Source organism: Polyodon spathula, chromosome 1, assembly GCF_017654505.1.
Source record: "Polyodon spathula isolate WHYD16114869_AA chromosome 1, ASM1765450v1, whole genome shotgun sequence".
Classification (NCBI taxonomy): domain Eukaryota; kingdom Metazoa; phylum Chordata; class Actinopteri; order Acipenseriformes; family Polyodontidae; genus Polyodon; species Polyodon spathula.
The window spans coordinates 110630636-110649479 of NC_054534.1; the positions used below are offsets into that span (position 1 = coordinate 110630636).

The window sequence follows — 18844 nt, forward strand, 5'->3', positions numbered from 1 at the left end:
TGTCAGTGTCCTCCTTTTGTAAAAACTTGTGAAAAGTAATCATTTTAGTGTATTCGCTATTTTTTTTCTCTTAGTCTACGATTTTGCCATTTGTATCTCTTAGACATTTAACCTCCTCTTTGAATGTTCTCTTGCTGTTATAATATTGGAAACACTTTTTTGAATTGGTTTTGGCCCCCTTAGCAGTGCTCATTTCTATCTGTTGGACTGTCTAACTTCCTTTTTGATTTGTGTTTGCAGTTCCAAGTACTCTTTCTGTGTACTTTGTTCTTGGCCCCTTTTAAATGCTCTGTAAAATGTGTGTTTTATCTGAATATTCTTTTTAATTGATCTATTAAACCATTTTGGCATTTTAGTTTTAGATATAAATTTGTCTGCTTTTGGGATGCAGTTGTTTTGCTTCTCTAATACTACATTTTTAAAAAACAGCCATCTTTTTCCTGTGTGTGTTTTCTCTATTTTACTCAAATCTACTTCTGTTAGTCTCTGTTTCATATCTTTTCAAAGTTTTTGCCTTTCTAAAATTGTAAACCTTGGCTTTAGCTATTACTTTTTGAGTTTTAAAAAACACTTAAAATGAGACCATGTTGTGGTCTGAGTTTTCCAATGGTTCTATGACCTCTGTTTTAGTTATTCTGTATTATTTGAAAAGACTAAATCGAGGCATGCCTCCCCTCAGTCGGTGCCTTGACAAATTGCATTAGGAAGCAGTCATTTGTCATTTCCACCATTTCAGTTTAATCCATCGTGCTCCTCACAGAACTGTAACATTATGCTGGCTGTACACACCTGGGTAAACAGTGCATACTGGTTGTTTAAACACGCTGCTGTCCTCCTAGTTTCTCTGAGAAGTGACATTGTCAAGCAGTACTGTGTTTCAAACTGTATTTACATGTTTCTCCTCACATGCAGTTGAATGTGACGAGCTGGCATGTTTACTGCACAGTCACATAGCTGTAGGTCCTGTTGGATGACTTCTTTATAGAGAACTGATATTCACTGCCACTGTCTTGTGCTGTGTGGTACTGATTAATAATCCAAATATTTTATGAAATGAGGAACGGAAAGATCATGCTTGCAATGCACACCATTTACATTTAACTCAAGTGCCAAGTATGCCCTTCTAATAATTGACCATAGTAGTGTAATAAAACACAGGTAAGCATTGTAGAGCCCAGAGAGGTGTGGTACTTTTTAAAAGCATAATGCAATAATAATAAAACAAAATCATGGTAAACTGTGGTAAAAGCATTGGGAATGAGTGAGAGACAGACAGACGAAGTTCAGATCCACAGACTCCCTGTCTGCGCTCCTCCAGTTCATGTTCTCGGCTGGGATTCAAACTCTCAGAACCAGATTAGAGCATCTGAACCAGACAGTGCATTGCAGTTCAAATAGTGAAGCTGCAACATTGTGTAGTAGTCCCAGAAACATCACTGTTGATAGCAGCTGTGCGCAGTTACTTTCTTTGACTGCAGATACACAATGTATTCATTATAATGTATGTAATGTTCTCCCCCAGGTCTCTGGTGATCATCAGCACTCTAGATGGGCGGATATCTGCCCTGGACCCAGAGAATCATGGCAGGAAGCAGTGGGACCTGGATGTGGGCTCCGGGACTCTGGTCTCCTCAAGCCTCAGCAAGCCTGAGGTAAGTCCTGTACGCCTTCACATTCCTAACCTGAGGGAGGTCCTCTACCCCCTCACATTCCTCGCCTGAGGGAGGACCTGTACCCCCTCACATTCCTTGCCTGAGGGAGGACCTGTACCCCCTCACATTCCTACCCTGAGGGAGGACCTGTACCCCCTCACATTCCTCGCCTGAGGGAGGACCTGTACCCCCTCACATTCCTCGCCTGAGGGAGGACCTGTACCCCCTCACATTCCTCGCCTGAGGGAGGACCTGTACCCCCTCACATTCCTAGCCTGAGGGAGGACCTGTACCCCCTCACATTCCTAGCCTGAGGGAGGACCTGTACCCCCTCACATTCCTAGCCTGAGGGAGGACCTGTACCCCCTCACATTCCTAGCCTGAGGGAGGACCTGTACCCCCTCACATTCCTCGCCTGAGGGAGGACCTGTACCCCCTCACATTCCTAGCCTGAGGGAGGACCTGTACCCCCTCACATTCCTAGCCTGAGAGAGGTCCTGTACCCCCTCACATTCCTAGCCTGAGGGAGGACCTGTACCCCCTCACATTCCTAGCCTGAGGGAGGACCTGTACCCCCTCACATTCCTCGCCTGAGGGAGGACCTGTACCCCCTCACATTCCTAGCCTGAGGGAGGACCTGTACCCCCTCACATTCCTAGCCTGAGGGAGGACCTGTACCCCCTCACATTCCTAGCCTGAGGGAGGACCTGTACCCCCTCACATTCCTAGCCTGAGGGAGGTCCTGTACCCCCTCACATTCCTCGCCTGAGGGAGGACCTGTACCCCCTCACATTCCTAGCCTGAGGGAGGACCTGTACCCCCTCACATTCCTAGCCTGAGGGAGGTCCTGTACCCCCTCACATTCCTAGCCTGAGGGAGGTCCTCTACCCCCTCACATTCCTAGCCTGAGAGAGGTCCTGTACCCCCTCACATTCCTAGCCTGAGGGAGGTCCTCTACCCCCTCACATTCCTAGCCTGAGAGAGGTCCTGTACCCCCTCCCATTCCTAGCCTGAGGGAGGTCCTGTACCCCCTCACATTCCTAGCCTGAGGGAGGACCTCTACCCCCTCACATTCCTAGCCTGAGAGAGGTCCTGTACCCCCTCACATTCCTAGCCTGAGGGAGGACCTGTACCCCCTCACATTCCTAGCCTGAGGGAGGTCCTGTACCCCCTCACATTCCTAGCCTGAGGGAGGTCCTGTACCCCCTCACATTCCTAGCCTGAGGGAGGTCCTGTACCCCCTCCCATTCCTAGCCTGAGGGAGGTCCTGTACCCCCTCACATTCCTAGCCTGAGAGAGGTCCTGTACCCCCTCACATTCCTAGCCTGAGGGAGGACCTGTACCCCCTCACATTCCTAGCCTGAGAGAGGTCCTGTACCCCCACCCATTCCTCGCCTGAGAGAGGTCCTGTACCCCCTCACATTCCTAGCCTGAGGGAGGACCTGTACCCCCTCACATTCCTCGCCTGAGAGAGGTCCTGTACCCCCTCACATTCCTAGCCTGAGGGAGGACCTCTACCCCCTCACATTCCTAGCCTGAGAGAGGTCCTGTACCCCCACCCATTCCTAGCCTGAGAGAGGTCCTGTACCCCCTCACATTCCTAGCCTGAGGGAGGACCTGTACCCCCTCACATTCCTCGCCTGAGGGAGGACCTCTACCCCCTCACATTCCTCGCCTGAGGGAGGTCCTCTACCCCCTCACATTCCTAGCCTGAGGGAGGTCCTCTACCCCCTCACATTCCTAGCCTGAGAGAGGTCCTGTACCCCCTCACATTCCTAGCCTGAGGGAGGTCCTCTACCCCCTCACATTCCTAGCCTGAGAGAGGTCCTGTACCCCCACCCATTCCTAGCCTTAACGAGTCGCTGGGCTCTAAAGAAATAGTGTTGCACGTTCCTACATATTGCTACAACTGTTTAATTAACATACCTGTATTTCTTTCCACTGACATCTTGACAACTTTTACACATAACTTTTTAAAGTCTGTTTTCAAAGCTGTTTTCAAAATGTCTGCTCTAGTGCCCTAGGATTTGAGATCTGTCCTCTAATTCACTGCAGGAAGTGCGATTTTTAAAAAAACAAAGACCTGCACCGACTGTACACTTTCATTTGCCAGCTATAGCACCTGTCATTTAAAGCGCCTACTTTGAAATTAGTATATGAAGGTGTAGGTAAGCTTTTGTTATTATAGGTATATACGGTGACAGTTACTAGTTTTGATTTGAAAATGGGGCGCAAGAGGAAAAAACTTAATGAGTATTGTGCACAATACCCTGACCGACTGAAGTCTCCACGGCAAGACAAAGCAGGCCTGTCTGCCTTACCTTCCAGTGACTGAGTCAAGCTGCTCTGAAGCGGGGGGGGGGGGGGGGGCTCTGACTCCCCAATAATTGTTCTGTGCAAGCTAGTTCTGTTCAACTATCTAATGTTTTGTTCCACACATATTTTTTTTACTCGTAAATGTATGCTATGAAAGTCTGTGTAATACTTTTTCTATGCTGCATTTCCTACGGTTTAAATGAATTTAATTGTGTAGGATCTTTATCTTTGCAATGTGTAGCTCGGCTGTGACCAAACATTATTTCAATTAGGATGTTGGTAACCATTGTTTTGTTGCATGTTGAATATGATAAAGGGGTTTCACTAAATGAGGCGTTTCACAATGACATTTTTGTTTTTAAAGCATACGTGTCGATTTCACCCATTCTCTGCTTGAATTGAAAAGAAAAGATAAAAAAAAAACTGGTAAATTCTTTCTAAAACAAACATCGATATTAATCGTCGATTTCGCAATAAAAATCTAACAGTAGCTAGCCTAGTTGTAAGTGTAAAAGCTTTCAGGATATTAACAATGAAAAGAAAAATTACAGGTATGTTATTTAAACAGTTGTAGCAACATGTGGGGAACTGTAACCCCGCCACTTACTCTCTTAATAAAAAATATATTAAATTGAAAAAAAGGTAGGTTGGAGAACTTAGACGAAACATTCATTTTACAGAGTACCTGCACTTAAAACAATTGCTTTCAAGCACAAATTCATTCATTCTTCCTTGATCATTTTTTTGGAAAACCTGCTGCCTTGATCTGCATGCTGTAGTTAATGGTAGTGCTGTATACTAGAATAAAGGGCTGGTTTGTTCATTCAGGGGTTAAGATCCCAAGCTTGCAGAAGTGTTGTGCAGTTCAGATTGCCTTTTTTGCCAGATCTGTAAGCAGGCTTTTCAAGGCACTGATGAGAAAAAATACGTTTCCTGTGTGGTTCAGCATTCGGGTTGCAAATATCCAGTTCATGGTGTTTTGTTTGCAAGTAGCTGCAGCTGAGGTCGTAGTCATTTCCTCCTTTTACCCTAGTTATTCTCTTGCTTTTGCTGGCTCTTTGAATGTGTATGTTTGACCCCCATGAAGCTTGCAGTACAACTAGCCTTTCTTTATATAAAAAATGAGGACAACCCTAGGCTAGAAGCTTTTCACACTTTGAGGCCAGTCTGCAGCCTGCGTCTTGACATGAGCTTCTTCGGCAGAGAGGAGGTGGAGGAGACCATACTTGCAACACTTTGCAATCAACATGTATATGTAAAGGAAATGCCCTGAAAGACTTCATATAGTAAAAGCACAGCAAAGTGTAGTGAAAACATACTGTATGTAAGCATTGTAAAGAGTATGGATAAGCTTATTAATAAAGATGGCAAACCAGGGTAAACTGTGGTAAATGCATTCTCTAACCATTGTACATTAAACATGCAATTCCCAAAAAAGTTAGTTGGGCTGAAATACATGTATATTTCAGAAAGTTAACAATGAAAGGGGAGGGCATTTAATTAAAAGCTGTCTCTATGACATGATATTCATCTGAATGTTTACATCTTGTTTTGCCAGTGTTATTATATAGCGCTTACAGCATGGGTACTGTAATGGGTTTCTCTTTTATTCATTGTTGGATCAGGGGAAAGCAGTTAGGCTGTGCTCCTTTTAACATCCATCCTGGGAATGTTTCACTAGCCAGGTCTTCTGGTTCTGCTTTTTTAAGCAGTTTCTAAGCTATTGTCAGACGGCACTAACCTTGTGTTTTAGTCTTGCTGTTGCCAATGGAGAGCCTGCTGATTGGCTGCAAGCTCCAGCCCTGCGTTGTGTAACCAGGCAGTTTGATTTGCCAGCCCTGCGTTGTGTAACCAGGCAGTTTGATTTGCCAGCCCTGCGTTGTGTAACCAGGCAGTTTGATTTGCCAGCCCTGCGTTGTGTAACCAGGCAGTTTGATTTGCCAGCCCTGCGTTGTGTAACCAGGCAGTTTGATTTGCCAGCCCTGCGTTGTGTAACCAGGCAGTTTGATTTGCAAGCCCTGTCCTTGAGACACTAGTCTGCTTCATGATTGGGGCTGGCTAATGCCACTGGTTTAGCAGAAACAAAGTATTTACCTATGGGGATCTTAAGAATGTGGCAAGTGTGAGATAAACAAGAAGAGACAAGGAGGCAGCCAATCTGGCGAGTCATCCTGTTGTGGATTAGGGGTGAGGTAATGCTCTAGCAGTGGGTGTTGGCATGCTTTAGCCCTACCCTCCTCAGTCTCCTCTACATGCCTTCATAATGCTCGCTCTGTGTGTCGGGAGTGCTTGCAGCTCAGAGTGAGTGAGGGGTTCTCCCCTGCTTTCTTTTTGTTCCCTTTTCACTTTTCATCCTTTATTTCTTGTCCATAGTTTTGTAAAGAAACAGATTAATAGTCTGGTCTTTTATAAATTAATGGTGGGAAATCAAGTCCCAGTTTTGAAGAAATATTATATATAAAATAACAATTTCTAATATTCCTCCTTTTCTGAAAAACAAACTTATAGTGAGAGAGCTAAGCTGTCATGGAAAAATAATGTCAAGTATTACAATGTTTCCTCTGGGTTGTAAATCCCTTGATAAAGCATATAGTTTCTTTCAGAAGACAGTTTTATATATGCTTCGACCCAAAAGGTGGAGCAAAATGTAGTGCTCAGGTTTCGGGTAGATGAGTGAATTTTTTGCTGCTTCTGAAACGGTGAAATATTTTGTAAAGAGCATATTGTGAAGAGCTGCAAGAGGACTGTAGGAGAAACTGAGACGAGGGGAAGAAGCAGGCGAGTGAATCAATCAGCTGAGGAGCCAGGTTGATGGACCCTCAGATCACAGTGCTAGAGAGAGAGAGAGAGAGAGAGAGAGAGAGAGAGAGAGAGAGAGAGAGAGAGAGAGAGAGAGAGAGAGAGAGAGAGAGGAGAGAGAGAGAGAGAGAGAGAGAGAGAGAGAGAGAGGAGAGAGAGAGAGAGAGAGAGAGAGAGGAGGAGAGAGAGAGAGAGAGAGAGAGGAGAGAGAGAGAGAGGAGAGAGAGAGAAGAGAGAGAGAGAGAGAGAGAGAGAGAGAGAGAGAGAGAGAGAGAGAGGAGAGAGAAGAGAGAGAGAGAGAGAGAGAGAGAGAGAGAGAGAGAGAGACCCCAACCTGGTTTGGTTGAGTCTGGTGTGGTAGAAGGCGAAAGTGAGTTGCAGGAACTCTACTGAGGTAGTGTGGAACTCCCAACCATTTCCTGATGTATGAACTGATTAAAGCTTCCAGCTTCTCAGCTGTTGTCAAGTAAACCTTGTACACAATCATTGGCCACAGCAGTCTTGGCAGTAGACCAAACTGAAATCACCAGAGTTTCAGTTTGCCCTGTAAACAGTGAAATATTTTGTAAAGAGCATATTGCGAAGAACTGTAAGAGGACTGTAGGAGAAACTGAAACGAGGGGAAGAAGCAGGCGAGTGAGAGCGCAGCAGAGCTGAGGAGCCAGGTTGATGGACCCTCAGATGAGAGAGAGAGAGAGAGACATAGGGGCGGGCATTATGAACAGAAAAAGGAGGCACTTTTTTACACAGAGAATTGTGAGGATCTGGAAACAACTCCCCAGTAATGTTGTTGAAGCTGACACCCTGGGATCCTTCAAGAAGCTGCTTGGTGAGATTCTGGGATCAATAAGCTACTAACACCCAAACAAGCAAGATGGGCCAAATGGCCTCCTCTCGTTAGTAAACTTTGTTCTTATGAGGGAATCACAGAACAGAATGAGTCTGCGGTTTTAGTGATGGAGAAAGAGACGGAACCAGGTGAGTTTAAACTCCCCAAAGGGAACAGAAAGGCTAAATTCGGACACAGTACTGCAGCGAAAAGCAGCCTCGTTTCTGAGGATGGGGTCTCTCGGGCTGATGAATCGGAGAGTACGCTGTCTGAGAGTGGACTGCGCTCAAACACACAGCACAGTGGTCATTGGTGCCGATTTTAGCGAAGATCGGGGCAGCGATATTGACTCCTCCATTTAGCTCTGATCTGTCGGATAGTCAGCAAGCGAGAGGGGGGTATAGTGCTGAAACCATTTGGGCTTTTTTAAGCTCCGTTAATGGAAAAGAGGGATTCAAGTTATTGAGTACTAATTTGATTTTAAAATTGTTTTTAAATTTTGCGCAGCACATTTTAGATGGTAATTTTAATTAATTTTGTAAACCGAGCCTGGAAAAGCCCAGAATCACTAGCAGGTGAGCTGGGTGTGAAATCAGTGTGGGTGCTAGAGGGTTTTTTAGAGCAGCTCGAAGCTGTTTTGTCTGCAGAGGTGCTATAGAAGTGGAGTCTTTTTTTTTTAGGCAAAATTCAGCTGGAGACAGAACTGCCGGAGTTGGATCTGCAATAGGGCAGACTACTGACTGGGGCCCGGGTATAGGATGTCAAACCCATTCCCATGTTTCAGTTGGGGGGTTGGGGGTGGGGGTGGGGGGGGGGTGGGGGGTGGGGGGGGGGGTGGGGGGGGGGGGGGGGGGGGGGGGGGGGGGGGGGGGGGGGGGGGGGGGGGGGGGGGGGGGGGGGGGGGGGGGGGGGGGGGGTGGGGTGGGTGGGGGGGGGGGGTGGGGGGGTGGGGGTGGGGGGGGGGGGGGGGGGGGGGGGGGGGGGGGGGGGGGGGGGGGGGGGGTGGTGGTGGGGGGGGGGGGGGGGGGTGGGGGGGGGGGGGGGGGGGGGGGGGGGGGGGGGGGGGGGGGTGTGAAAACTTTTTTTTTTTTACATACATGTATGTGTATCAAAATGTTACACATTGACGAGAGAGGCTGCAGATAGAGGACTCATCATACCTGCATGGAGGAACCTGTATGCCAGTGCTTAAGAGTGGGGGATCTACAGTGGAGAGTGTTGCCCACCATTGTGGCCACCAACTCCCTTCTCTCCATCATTCAGCCCCGGGGGGGGGGGGATACATGTCTTTTGTCCTTGGTTAAAGCCTTTGTTTGAGTTATTAAATTAATTGTTTAGTGAATTAGGTCTGAGTTTTACTCAAACTATTATTTATTGGGTGAAGAATGCTAAAGGAAATGAAACCTGTGTCAATTGCTAAATTACAACTAGGCCCGACAAAGCTAGAAATGTTTCAGACCATTTGGGCAATTGGGGAGGTGGTGTGTTTGGTTGAAGATGATAAATTAATAATGTGTTTGTAGTTATTGTGATGGAGAGTTTTGTACGGACATTTTCTGTGTTTTTTTTTTTTTTTTTTTTTAGTGGTTTTTGTATAATCTAACTATATTAGATTGGTAATTTATTAAAATATAAAATGTAATACACTGTTAGCATTTTGGATGTTTGAATAAATAACTAATACATTATGTTGGTATAAAAGTATCATTTATATATAAAAAAAAAAACAAAAACACACCAGTTTTTGATCCAGTGGTCTTTGGTGTGCTGGGCAAAAGTGCTAACCACTACACTACAGACTGCAGCTTCATTCCCAGCCTTCCCCATCAATGATGTAATCGCCTCGGACACAACTGACAAGCAGGCAGGGAGAATGAGCCGGTGTGGTGAGAGAGACAGAGCGAGCAGTAACACACAAGCACAACCACACACATTCAAAAAATGATATATAGATCGAAAGAACTCACGAGAAACTAATTCAAAATCTATTAACATTTTATGATATTCTGACTAACATTTGGGAAAAAAAAAAAAACTAACAAGATGGCAGCAACAAAAAAGGAATTTTCTCAAAAAAAAAATCAGATCTGACGAGTTTCGTGATGGCCACGTGCTTTTTTCATTTCAGAAAGTGGAAATCCCATTGAAAACCTCTGAACGGATTCATATTTCTACACTAAACAAAAACAGCTCTACTCGGTCACCCTAGCATGTTCTACCTCAGAAACGTTCAGATTAAAATTCCAAACCATCTTGGTGCAGGAAGAGGGGAAAAAATTGTAAAAAATAATTTAAAAGATTAAATTGAGATGAGGGGCATGATACCTAAATGCTGTGGCCCTGACAGAGTTCAAACTAATTTTAGGGACGCGGGGAACATTTGACATGGGGAACCCTTCACATTTCAGGTATCTGATTTGATGTGGGGAACCCTTCACATTTCAGGTATCTGATTTGACGCGGGGAACCCTTCACATTTTGGTTATCTTAATAAAATAATAATAATAATAATAAATAATAATAATAATAATAATAACAAATAATAACAAATAATAATAACTATAGTCCTTCTTTGGTAAACATCAAGGTTGCAATTTCTTCAAATTCAATATTTTTTTTAGCGAATCCAGTTGTTACAACATTCACAATTAATTTGGCACAATATCTGCACAGAATGTTTAAATCGCAGCCAATGTGTTCATCAACACTAGTGTTGCAATCCTGCTTGGTGGGTGGAGTTTGGTGCTTTCAGCTTAAATAGGTGTTTTGAGATTTTGCTGAATAGTCAGTGTAGAATCAAAAGCATTGGAACCCTGTCAGACAGGTTGGTGATTACCACCCTTTGATCACAGAACCCTGAAAAGGTACAGTTGGCATGCAGTGCTGATTTTAACTTTGTGTAAAATGTTTTCTCATAATCTGAGTAAGCAGGGTGATGAACTGACATTGCATTTCAAGTTAAGCCTTTAACAGTGTGTGGAAAATAAACCACAAGTGTGGAAATACATTGGACCTGACATGCGCTGAATAAATGGACCTCTGAGAGTTAAACCGAATAACTTTTTTCTTCTGAAAATGTAATTAACTGAATTGTAGATTTGAAGAGGTAACAGCATGTGTTGGCTGCAGGATAACTCTGCATCCGAAATACCTGGTGACATGGTACCAATCAACTACAGTTCTTGTCTTCAGGGATAGTGATACAGTAAGTGATTTTGAAAGTAGAAAGCAAGCCTCCTTCACTGGCCTGTGTGTGTGTGTCTGCCCCCCCGTCCCGACAGGTGTTTGGGAACAAGATGATCATCCCCTCCCTGGACGGGGCCCTGTTTCAGTGGGATCGGGACCGAGAGAGCATGGAGGCCGTGCCCTTCACTGTGGAGTCGCTCCTGGAGTCTTCCTACAGGCTCAGAGAAGACACTGTGCTGGTCGGAGGCAAATCTCTCACAACTTACGGACTCGGAGCCTACAGCGGCAAGGTAAGGACTAGACATCAACAATGGCTTTCATATCCACTTACTGTAGATCCTTATCTTAATGTGGTGATAAAAGTTATGATAAAGTAATTGTAACATACATGCTTAATATAGCTCAAGACAAGTAAACATGTATTTGGAGACCTGCTCAAGATCAGTCTTTAGCTTTGTATAAATAGTTTAATCTAGGGTTTTACCACAATATCCTTCAAAACTACATTCATATCCAAGTGCAATCAAAAGTTAGACTTAAACACATGAATATGTATTTTACAGTAATCGCAGAATTCTGGCTATAAATGATTGATTCATTCAGCATATGATTGAGGTCTAGACAATATTCAACTTTGATTCAATTCAGTGTTATCATATAGCAGTGCTTGTTTCAACATACAAAAAATAAAATGACAAATCTTGTTGAAAGTAAATACCTCAAGGTTACAAAAATAAGATTAAAAGTAGACTGCACTAGATTGTAGTAATTAAGTGTTCAAGACACATTAACCATATATTCAGTTTGTAATTTAAGATTCTAAATATTTTCAACAATGCATTCATATTCAGTCATGTAATTACTCCATACTCAGGTTAAACAGAATTAATCATACAGTTGATTTATGCACCATGGAAATTCATAAGTTGTTTGGTTCATTGTCCTTATATGTGCAGAAAGCTGAAACAGTCTTGCAAGGAAGAATTATACAGCTTTCTCAGCTTTGGTTAAAACATTTCAATTTCTGAGGCTTGGTCTCTGTGCTTTACACATATGTTATTCTCTATAAAACAGACCCCCTACCAATTACCAACATATGGAATAGCGTTAGCAACATCTGATTTTACTCCAGACTGGGAACAAATATGGGATAATTTAAGAAATTTGACACATCAATTAATACATTTTTAAATTTGCCCATAGAGTTTATGCAACCCCACAAAGAAGATACCAAATGAAAATATTGGGAGACCCCCCTCTGTCATGGGTGTACACAGGGTGCAGTTGGCACTTATCTTCATATATTCTGGGAGTTCCCCAAGGTCCAGCCCCTCTGGAAATGTTTAGTGTTAGTACTTTCTGGTCTGATTGATGTTCAGGTGCCGTTGTCACCCAGAAGGATTACTCCTGGGCACGATTCGCAACTTGAAACTCGCAGAATGTCAAAACGCTTGTTGCTTGCTGGATTGACTGCAGCCAAAAAGGTGATCTTGAGGGTATGGGTAGAGCCTGATATTTCTCTTCTCAACATTTAGTTATATTTTTTTTTATGAGATTATTTTATTAGAAAGATTCATGGCAAGACTACGTTTAGCCAGTTCGGCTACTCTAAATTCATGGTCGACAGCAGCTGATGTCAAAGCTGAGCATATTCTCAACGGGGTTCCCCATTATGCAAATTGCTCTGCACACTGCTTTATGATATATTGTATTAATTTCTGTATGCATTTGTATATTTATTTTTGTTGTCATTTATTTTATTTTTTTGTTTCTTACTGTTTTTTTTTTTTCAATTGTCCTGTTCTTTGTTTTTCGTAAGGTTAGAACAATAAAAAAATTGTTCACAAAAAAGTTTCAATTTCAAAACTTGAGATCTGAAGGGGAGTCCTCTCCTTTTCAAGATCTGAAGAACAAACAAGACAGCTTATGCTTCAGGACTCCATGTCCCATGATGCAACGGAACCACCCACCAAGGGGTTTCCTCTTCCTGTTACAGGCTACAGCAGCCGTGTTTTAGTTTACATTCCTTCAAGTTAAATTGTTGCATAGATGTTAAGTCTTCAGCGATTCAGTCCAGTTGTACACACTTAGATGTTTCTGTGTAGCTTTTCCAAGAGTCAGCTTTTTTTAGACATTTACATTTTCAGAGAGTCATATTTCCATTGATCAAGTCCTTGGAGAATGTTGATTTGTTTATTTACTTAGGAAGTTGTTGCAGAGAGACCTTTTTCCATGCTGCAAGCATTTTTCTAACAGTTGAGAATAGGTGTATCTCTCAGATTTTTGTCTTTCAGTTGGTGAACTCTGCTAGTCATTCCATTGGTAAACTTTCCATCAGGTAATTTTATTGGCTGTTTTGAATGTAAGCAGATGACATTGTACCTTCGTCAAAAAACACCTCCCCGTTTTCATTTGAACAAAGTGTCGTAAATCACAGAAAATACGTTCAGTTAAAAATACTTTTCCTGAGTTAATTTTTACTAAGTGATCACATTTCTATTTTCCTTTGTGATTCCACACAATGATGTACCAAAATAAATCATGTAAGTCCCATAATTATCATTGTAATGAATGCATTAGATTTTAATCAATTTCCTGAATGATAAATTACTTAATTTAAAATTTTTAGGCCTTTAATATCCTACATTTTAAAAGTTTGTAGATTTACAAGTTCACAAGAATACTGTTTTTATAACAGCAAAATAAATCACCAGCAAAGCCAATGTATTTTAATTACAAACTGAACCACCTCCATCGTCCTCTAGATTACTATAGAGTATATAGAGTATTACTCTATTTTTGACCGGATTTCGTATTGAATATCCATTTGGAGACACGATGTCTCGTAGATGGGACAGTAAATTCCTAAGTGTGAAACTCTTTGTTTGAAGCTCGATACTTAGTTCCTATAACAATCTAAATGTGCTTAACAAAGTCAAGCCAAGCCAGGAATTTAGCACAGCAGGGATTAACAAATGGCTTTCTTTGTCTTAGATGGGTTTATCCAGATCTTTTGTCAGAGTTGTCCTTAGAAATAAAGAGTCAATAGATATGTTTTTCATTTAAGCAAATATTAAATTGTACTTTTTACATCTCATTAATGTTTATTTTTACTAGCTGTAACTACCAAAAGGCAACCTGTCCTGTGTTAGTGTGGCTTATCTGTGGGTGTTTGCATCGTGGATGTGGGCTGTTCTGTATATTGGGTCTGAGGCAGGTGTTTCTAACGCTGTGGTTTGTTTGCCTCCAGCTACGATATATCTGCTCTGCGGTGGGATGCAGCCGCTGGGACGAGGAGGAGTCAGAGCCTGAGGATGTGCTGCTTCTCCAGAGAACACAGAAGACTGTCCGTGCAGTGGGACCTCGCAGTGGCAATGAGAAGTGAGCAAAACAAGTGGGGGGGAGTGGAGCCAATACATTTAGGGGAGGACACAGATTTTAGCATTCCTCTTTGGCTAGCCTGCTAACACCTGTATTGGCCTGCAAGCCTTTTGACAATGGTTTTATAAAGTATGGAGGAAATTGTAAACGTTGAATGCTTGGTGATCACTAAACTATTTAAACCCTTAACAACCCTGGTTTCTTGTTGTTAATTTTGTAATGAGTTCAGTAGCATTTATGATTAAGTAGCAGAGCTGTTTATAATGAAAGCCTAGTCCAGCAGCAGAGCTGTTTTATAGCAGAGCTGTTTATAATGAAAGCCCAGTTCAGAAGAAGAGCTGTTTTATAGCAGAGCTGTTTATAATGAAAGCCCAGTTCAGAAGAAGAGCTGTTTTATAGCAGAGCTGTTTATAATGAAAGCCCAGTTCAGCAGCAGAGCTGTTTATAATGAAAGCCCAGTTCAGAAGCAGAGCTGTTTTATAGCAGGGGTGTTTATAATGAAAGCCTAGTCCAGCAGCAGAGCTGTTTATAATGAAAGCCCAGTTCAGAAGCAGAGTTGTTTTATAGCAGGGCTGTTTATAATGAAAGCCCAGTTCAGAAGCAGAGCTGTTTAATAGCAGAGCTGTTTATAATGAAAGCCCAGTTCGGCAGCAGAGCTGTTTATAATGAAAGCCCAGTTCAGAAGCAGAGCTGTTTTATAGCAGGGGTGTTTATAATGAAAGCCTAGTCCAGCAGCAGAGCTGTTTATAATGAAAGCCCAGTTCAGAAGCAGAGTTGTTTTATAGCAGGGCTGTTTATAATGAAAGCCTAGTTCAGCAGCAGAGCTGTTTTATAGCAGAGCTGTTTATAATGAAAGCCCAGTTCAGAAGCAGAGCTGTTTAATAGCAGAGCTGTTTATAATGAAAGCCCAGTTCGGCAGCAGAGCTGTTTATAATGAAAGCCCAGTTCAGAAGCAGAGCTGTTTTATAGCAGGGCTGTTTATAATGAAAGCCTAGTCCAGCAGCAGAGCTGTTTATAATGAAAGCCCAGTTCAGAAGCAGAGCTGTTTATAATGAAAGCCTCTATGTCCTTGTCCAGGTGGAACTTCAGCGTGGGGCACTTTGAGCTGAAGTTTGTCCCCGAGGTGCAGCCCGGAGTGAACTTCCTGGAGGGAGATGGAGTGAAGAGGGACGACCCCAAGGTGATCCGGGAGGAGGAGGAGGAGGCAGCCGAGACCAAGGACACGGTCATCAAGGTTTCCGTGGCAGACTGGAAGGTCATGGCTTTCACCAAGCGTGGGGGGCACCTGGAGTGGGAGCAGCAGGTAGGTGCTGGTACAGCCCCTCAGTTCAGCGCTGGCTGTTAACACTTAGCACTGTGCTACTAACGGGCAGACGATAGGGGTATTTATTGCACAGCAAATCAAAGCACCGGCTTTTGATTGCTTGCTTACTGCCAACTCCTAAAATACAATCGAGTATTGAATGGTTAGTAATTTTATTATACAGCAGAAGGGTTCAGGTTAATGCTATTCGCATGGTGCTTCTCACCCCCACTGCAGGCCCCAGCCCAAGCAGGACCTAACTTAAAATCCTTCTCATCCATTAGTTGTACTTGCTACTTGCTCTAATGGAATTTACTCTTTGTAAGCAAATATTTTTACTTTGTTTAGCTGCTCGTAGTTGAAATCGCTCTAAAACAGAATAACTTTTTTTTTTTATTCTCTCATTTGAATTTGCTCTTATTTACCGCTGACCTTGTATTTCATAACTGCTCTTGTCTGTGATGTGATATTTTGTAACAGCTGTAAGTCACCCTGGATAAGGAAGTCTGCTAAGAAGTGAATAATAATAGTAATAACTCCTCCTCCTATGGCTTCCCTAGTTCTGCACACCCATTGCATCTGCCTGGCTAGTGAGGGACGGCAAGGTGATCCCCATCAGCCTGTTTGATGACACTAGCTATACCGTGCGCCCCGAGGACCTGGAGGACGAGGAGGACATTGTGGAGGCTGCCCGTGGAGCCACAGAGTCCAGTGTCTACCTGGGTAAGGAGGAGTGTGGGTCCCGGAGGATGATTTACAGAATCTGCTAGTTTCAACATGGGGAATGAAAGAGAATCTAGTCTGTCTGATGGTATTATTCCACAGACCGTGTCCTCTGTGTGCTCTTAGTGGAACATCCACAGCAGTCTTAGGTCCTTTGTGTGCTCTTACTGGGACATCCACAGCAGTCCGAGTTGGAATTACAACATTTCATCCTTTTTTTTTCTTTTCTTTTTTTTCGTTCAGGAATGTTCCACGGGCAACTTTACTTGCAGTCATCCGTCCGCATTTCGGAAAAATTCCCAACAAAGTCCAACGCCCTGGACACTGAGACTGGCATCATCTCCCTTCCCACAGTGAAGTGGAAACCATTGATACGTAAGGGTTACAGTTTTTATACATGTTGCAGGTTATTTATTTCTTTATTTATTTCTTTATTTGTGTTGCAGGTTATTTGTTTTACATTACACTTGTGAACAACTCTCTTTTATCTTTGTAGACTCCCCGTCCAGGACTCCAGTGTTGGTGGGTTCAGATGAGTTTGACAAGTGTCTGAATAATGACAAGTTCTCCCATGAGGAGTACAGCAACGGAGCTCTGTCTGTCCTGCAGTATCCCTATGGTATGTACAGTGAAGAACCTGCTGTAACCGTGCTTTTCAGTGTGCTCTCGGGGGTAACGGCTGGTGAAGTAGTTCTGTGCTTTTCGGTCTGCTCTCGGGGGTAACGGCTGGTGAAGTAGTTCTGTGCTTTTCGGTCTGCTCTCGGGGGTAACGGCTGGTGAAGTAGTTCTGTGCTTTTCGGTCTGCTCTCGGGGGTAACGGCTGGTGAAGTAGTTCTGTGCTTTTCGGTCTGCTCTCGGGGGTAACGGCTGGTGAAGTAGTTCTGTGCATGCTGATGTCTGGAGGTAGTGAGTGAAGTTTAGGAGAAGTTTAGTACTGTAAGTGCTTAGGGCTGAGGAATGGGAAGAAGCGTGCCCTGATTTAAAGCTGAGCCCTTTTTAATACATGTTGGTGGTTTGAACGAAAACTTTGAGTTGTTTTCTGGTTTGCTATGAGATCTAGTGGTTAGAGTTTAGAACTGCACGCAACAATGTGAAACAGAAACACATGTGCAGTTATTAATGGTGCATGAAGAGAAATCTAGTGGTGGCAAACCTGACCGACTGTCAGCTTTGTTTGTGGGGATGGCAGTAATGTGTTCCCTCTCTCTTGGCCCACAGACAATGGGTACTACTTCCCATACAGCTGGCGTTACCGGGGCCGACGGCACACGCAGGTGAGCTTGCTGGAGCACCAGGAACCCTCGCGGGCAGAGCTGCGCAGGAAGGACCCTGTGCTGCTGCTTCCCTGGTGGAAGGAGATCCTGGGAACCATCGTATTCTGCATCGCCGCCACCACCTACATCGTGTGCAAGTTCTTCCACCCCCCCACCCTGCACATGAGCAGAGTGAGTTCTGCTCGCTTAGCTTTGTGTGTTCAAGAAGTCTGCACCTGTTTCAAGTTGCTTTACAGTTGCTGTGTCATTGGATCAGAATCAGCGCTAAAAAAGTACCATAATCTGTAATCTGTTTTCACTGTATTATTATTATTATTATTATTATTTATTATTATTATTATTATTATTATTATTATTATTATTATTATTATTCATACTTTTCAGTGACACAGCAACTGTTTACACATTGTTTAAATGTGTTTTTTAAAGCAGCGAAAGGAGTCTGAAACCCAATGCCAGACGAACAGTACGTTCGAGGAGGACGGTGAAGAGCTGAAGGACAGTAATGGGACAGAAGGGAGGGACAGCGAATACGTCTCCAGGTGAGCACTGCAGGACTCTTTGGAAAGGGTGCAAGCTAATACAATAAAGTAGTGTTGATGGACTGCTCAGGCATGCTGTGGGGCGGGTCTAAAACAAGAATATATCTTTAAGGGGTTGGAGTTATGCTTTGTTATATTAGAAGACATTTCATTCATCCCCTTTGTGAAATCCTCAGAGGCACTAGTACTTTGCTCCAGACAATGCACTCATTCCTGGTTTCAATAGCCCTGTGCTAGATACCGTGGCAGTATTTCTGCATCCTGTTTAAAAAGCATCTGGCAGCAATTCAGAACAAGTCAATGCTTCTGAGTAAACTGTGTAAAGTATGCATTTTCTTAAGAGATCATTGATTTTGTTTTTTCCCCTTTTCGTTTCATATGTGGTGAATATAAAATATGAACCTGACATGACAATTTGGACTTTACACTGACTCTCAAATGTATGTAAAGAAAAAGAGGAAAAAAGAAACTGTTACTTTGAGTACCAATAGAGAAAGCTGTTTCCAGTGTATGTCCCCAGTTAAACCAGGTGCAGCATGCAATTAATGTGTATATCAAGTGTCCCTTGTAGGCAGTGAGTAAGGAGCCCTCTCAATAGATCCTGGGCAGCTTGCTTGGTGTCTGCAGTCTGTAATGGATTTCCATTGCAGTTGTATTAATGCCATTGAGGTTTTAATGACTGTGCAGTAGATGCAGGGGTGGAGGGGGTCTGGTTCACAAACTCATCAAAACCTATTAACTGCCATCTGTGTCCTGGGTAGTCCTGGCCCAGGTGTGTCTGCATTTGTAGGAATGTCACTATTGGGTGGATTATGATGCATGCTTTGAGTTAGAGCTTG

At 43.4% G+C, this 18844-nt stretch overlaps 1 protein-coding gene across 4 annotated transcripts in view; it reads left to right on the plus strand.

Moving 5' to 3' along the window:
* The window catches only part of LOC121314894 (eukaryotic translation initiation factor 2-alpha kinase 3-like), a 48198-nt gene that overhangs the window by 16341 nt on the left and 13013 nt on the right, over positions 1–18844 (plus strand). For 2 of the 4 annotated variants that reach the window (XM_041248673.1, XM_041248844.1), the window contains exons 2-10: positions 1523–1652; positions 10878–11072; positions 14033–14163; positions 15241–15466; positions 16027–16189; positions 16433–16564; positions 16686–16808; positions 17408–17634; positions 17893–18005. In XM_041248673.1, the coding sequence (XP_041104607.1) occupies positions 1523–1652; positions 10878–11072; positions 14033–14163; positions 15241–15466; positions 16027–16189; positions 16433–16564; positions 16686–16808; positions 17408–17634; positions 17893–18005 (1440 nt within the window). The remainder of the gene's footprint in view (positions 1–1522; positions 1653–10877; positions 11073–14032; positions 14164–15240; positions 15467–16026; positions 16190–16432; positions 16565–16685; positions 16809–17407; positions 17635–17892; positions 18006–18844) is intronic. The other 2 variants (XM_041248762.1, XM_041248932.1) reach the window with 1 other exon arrangement.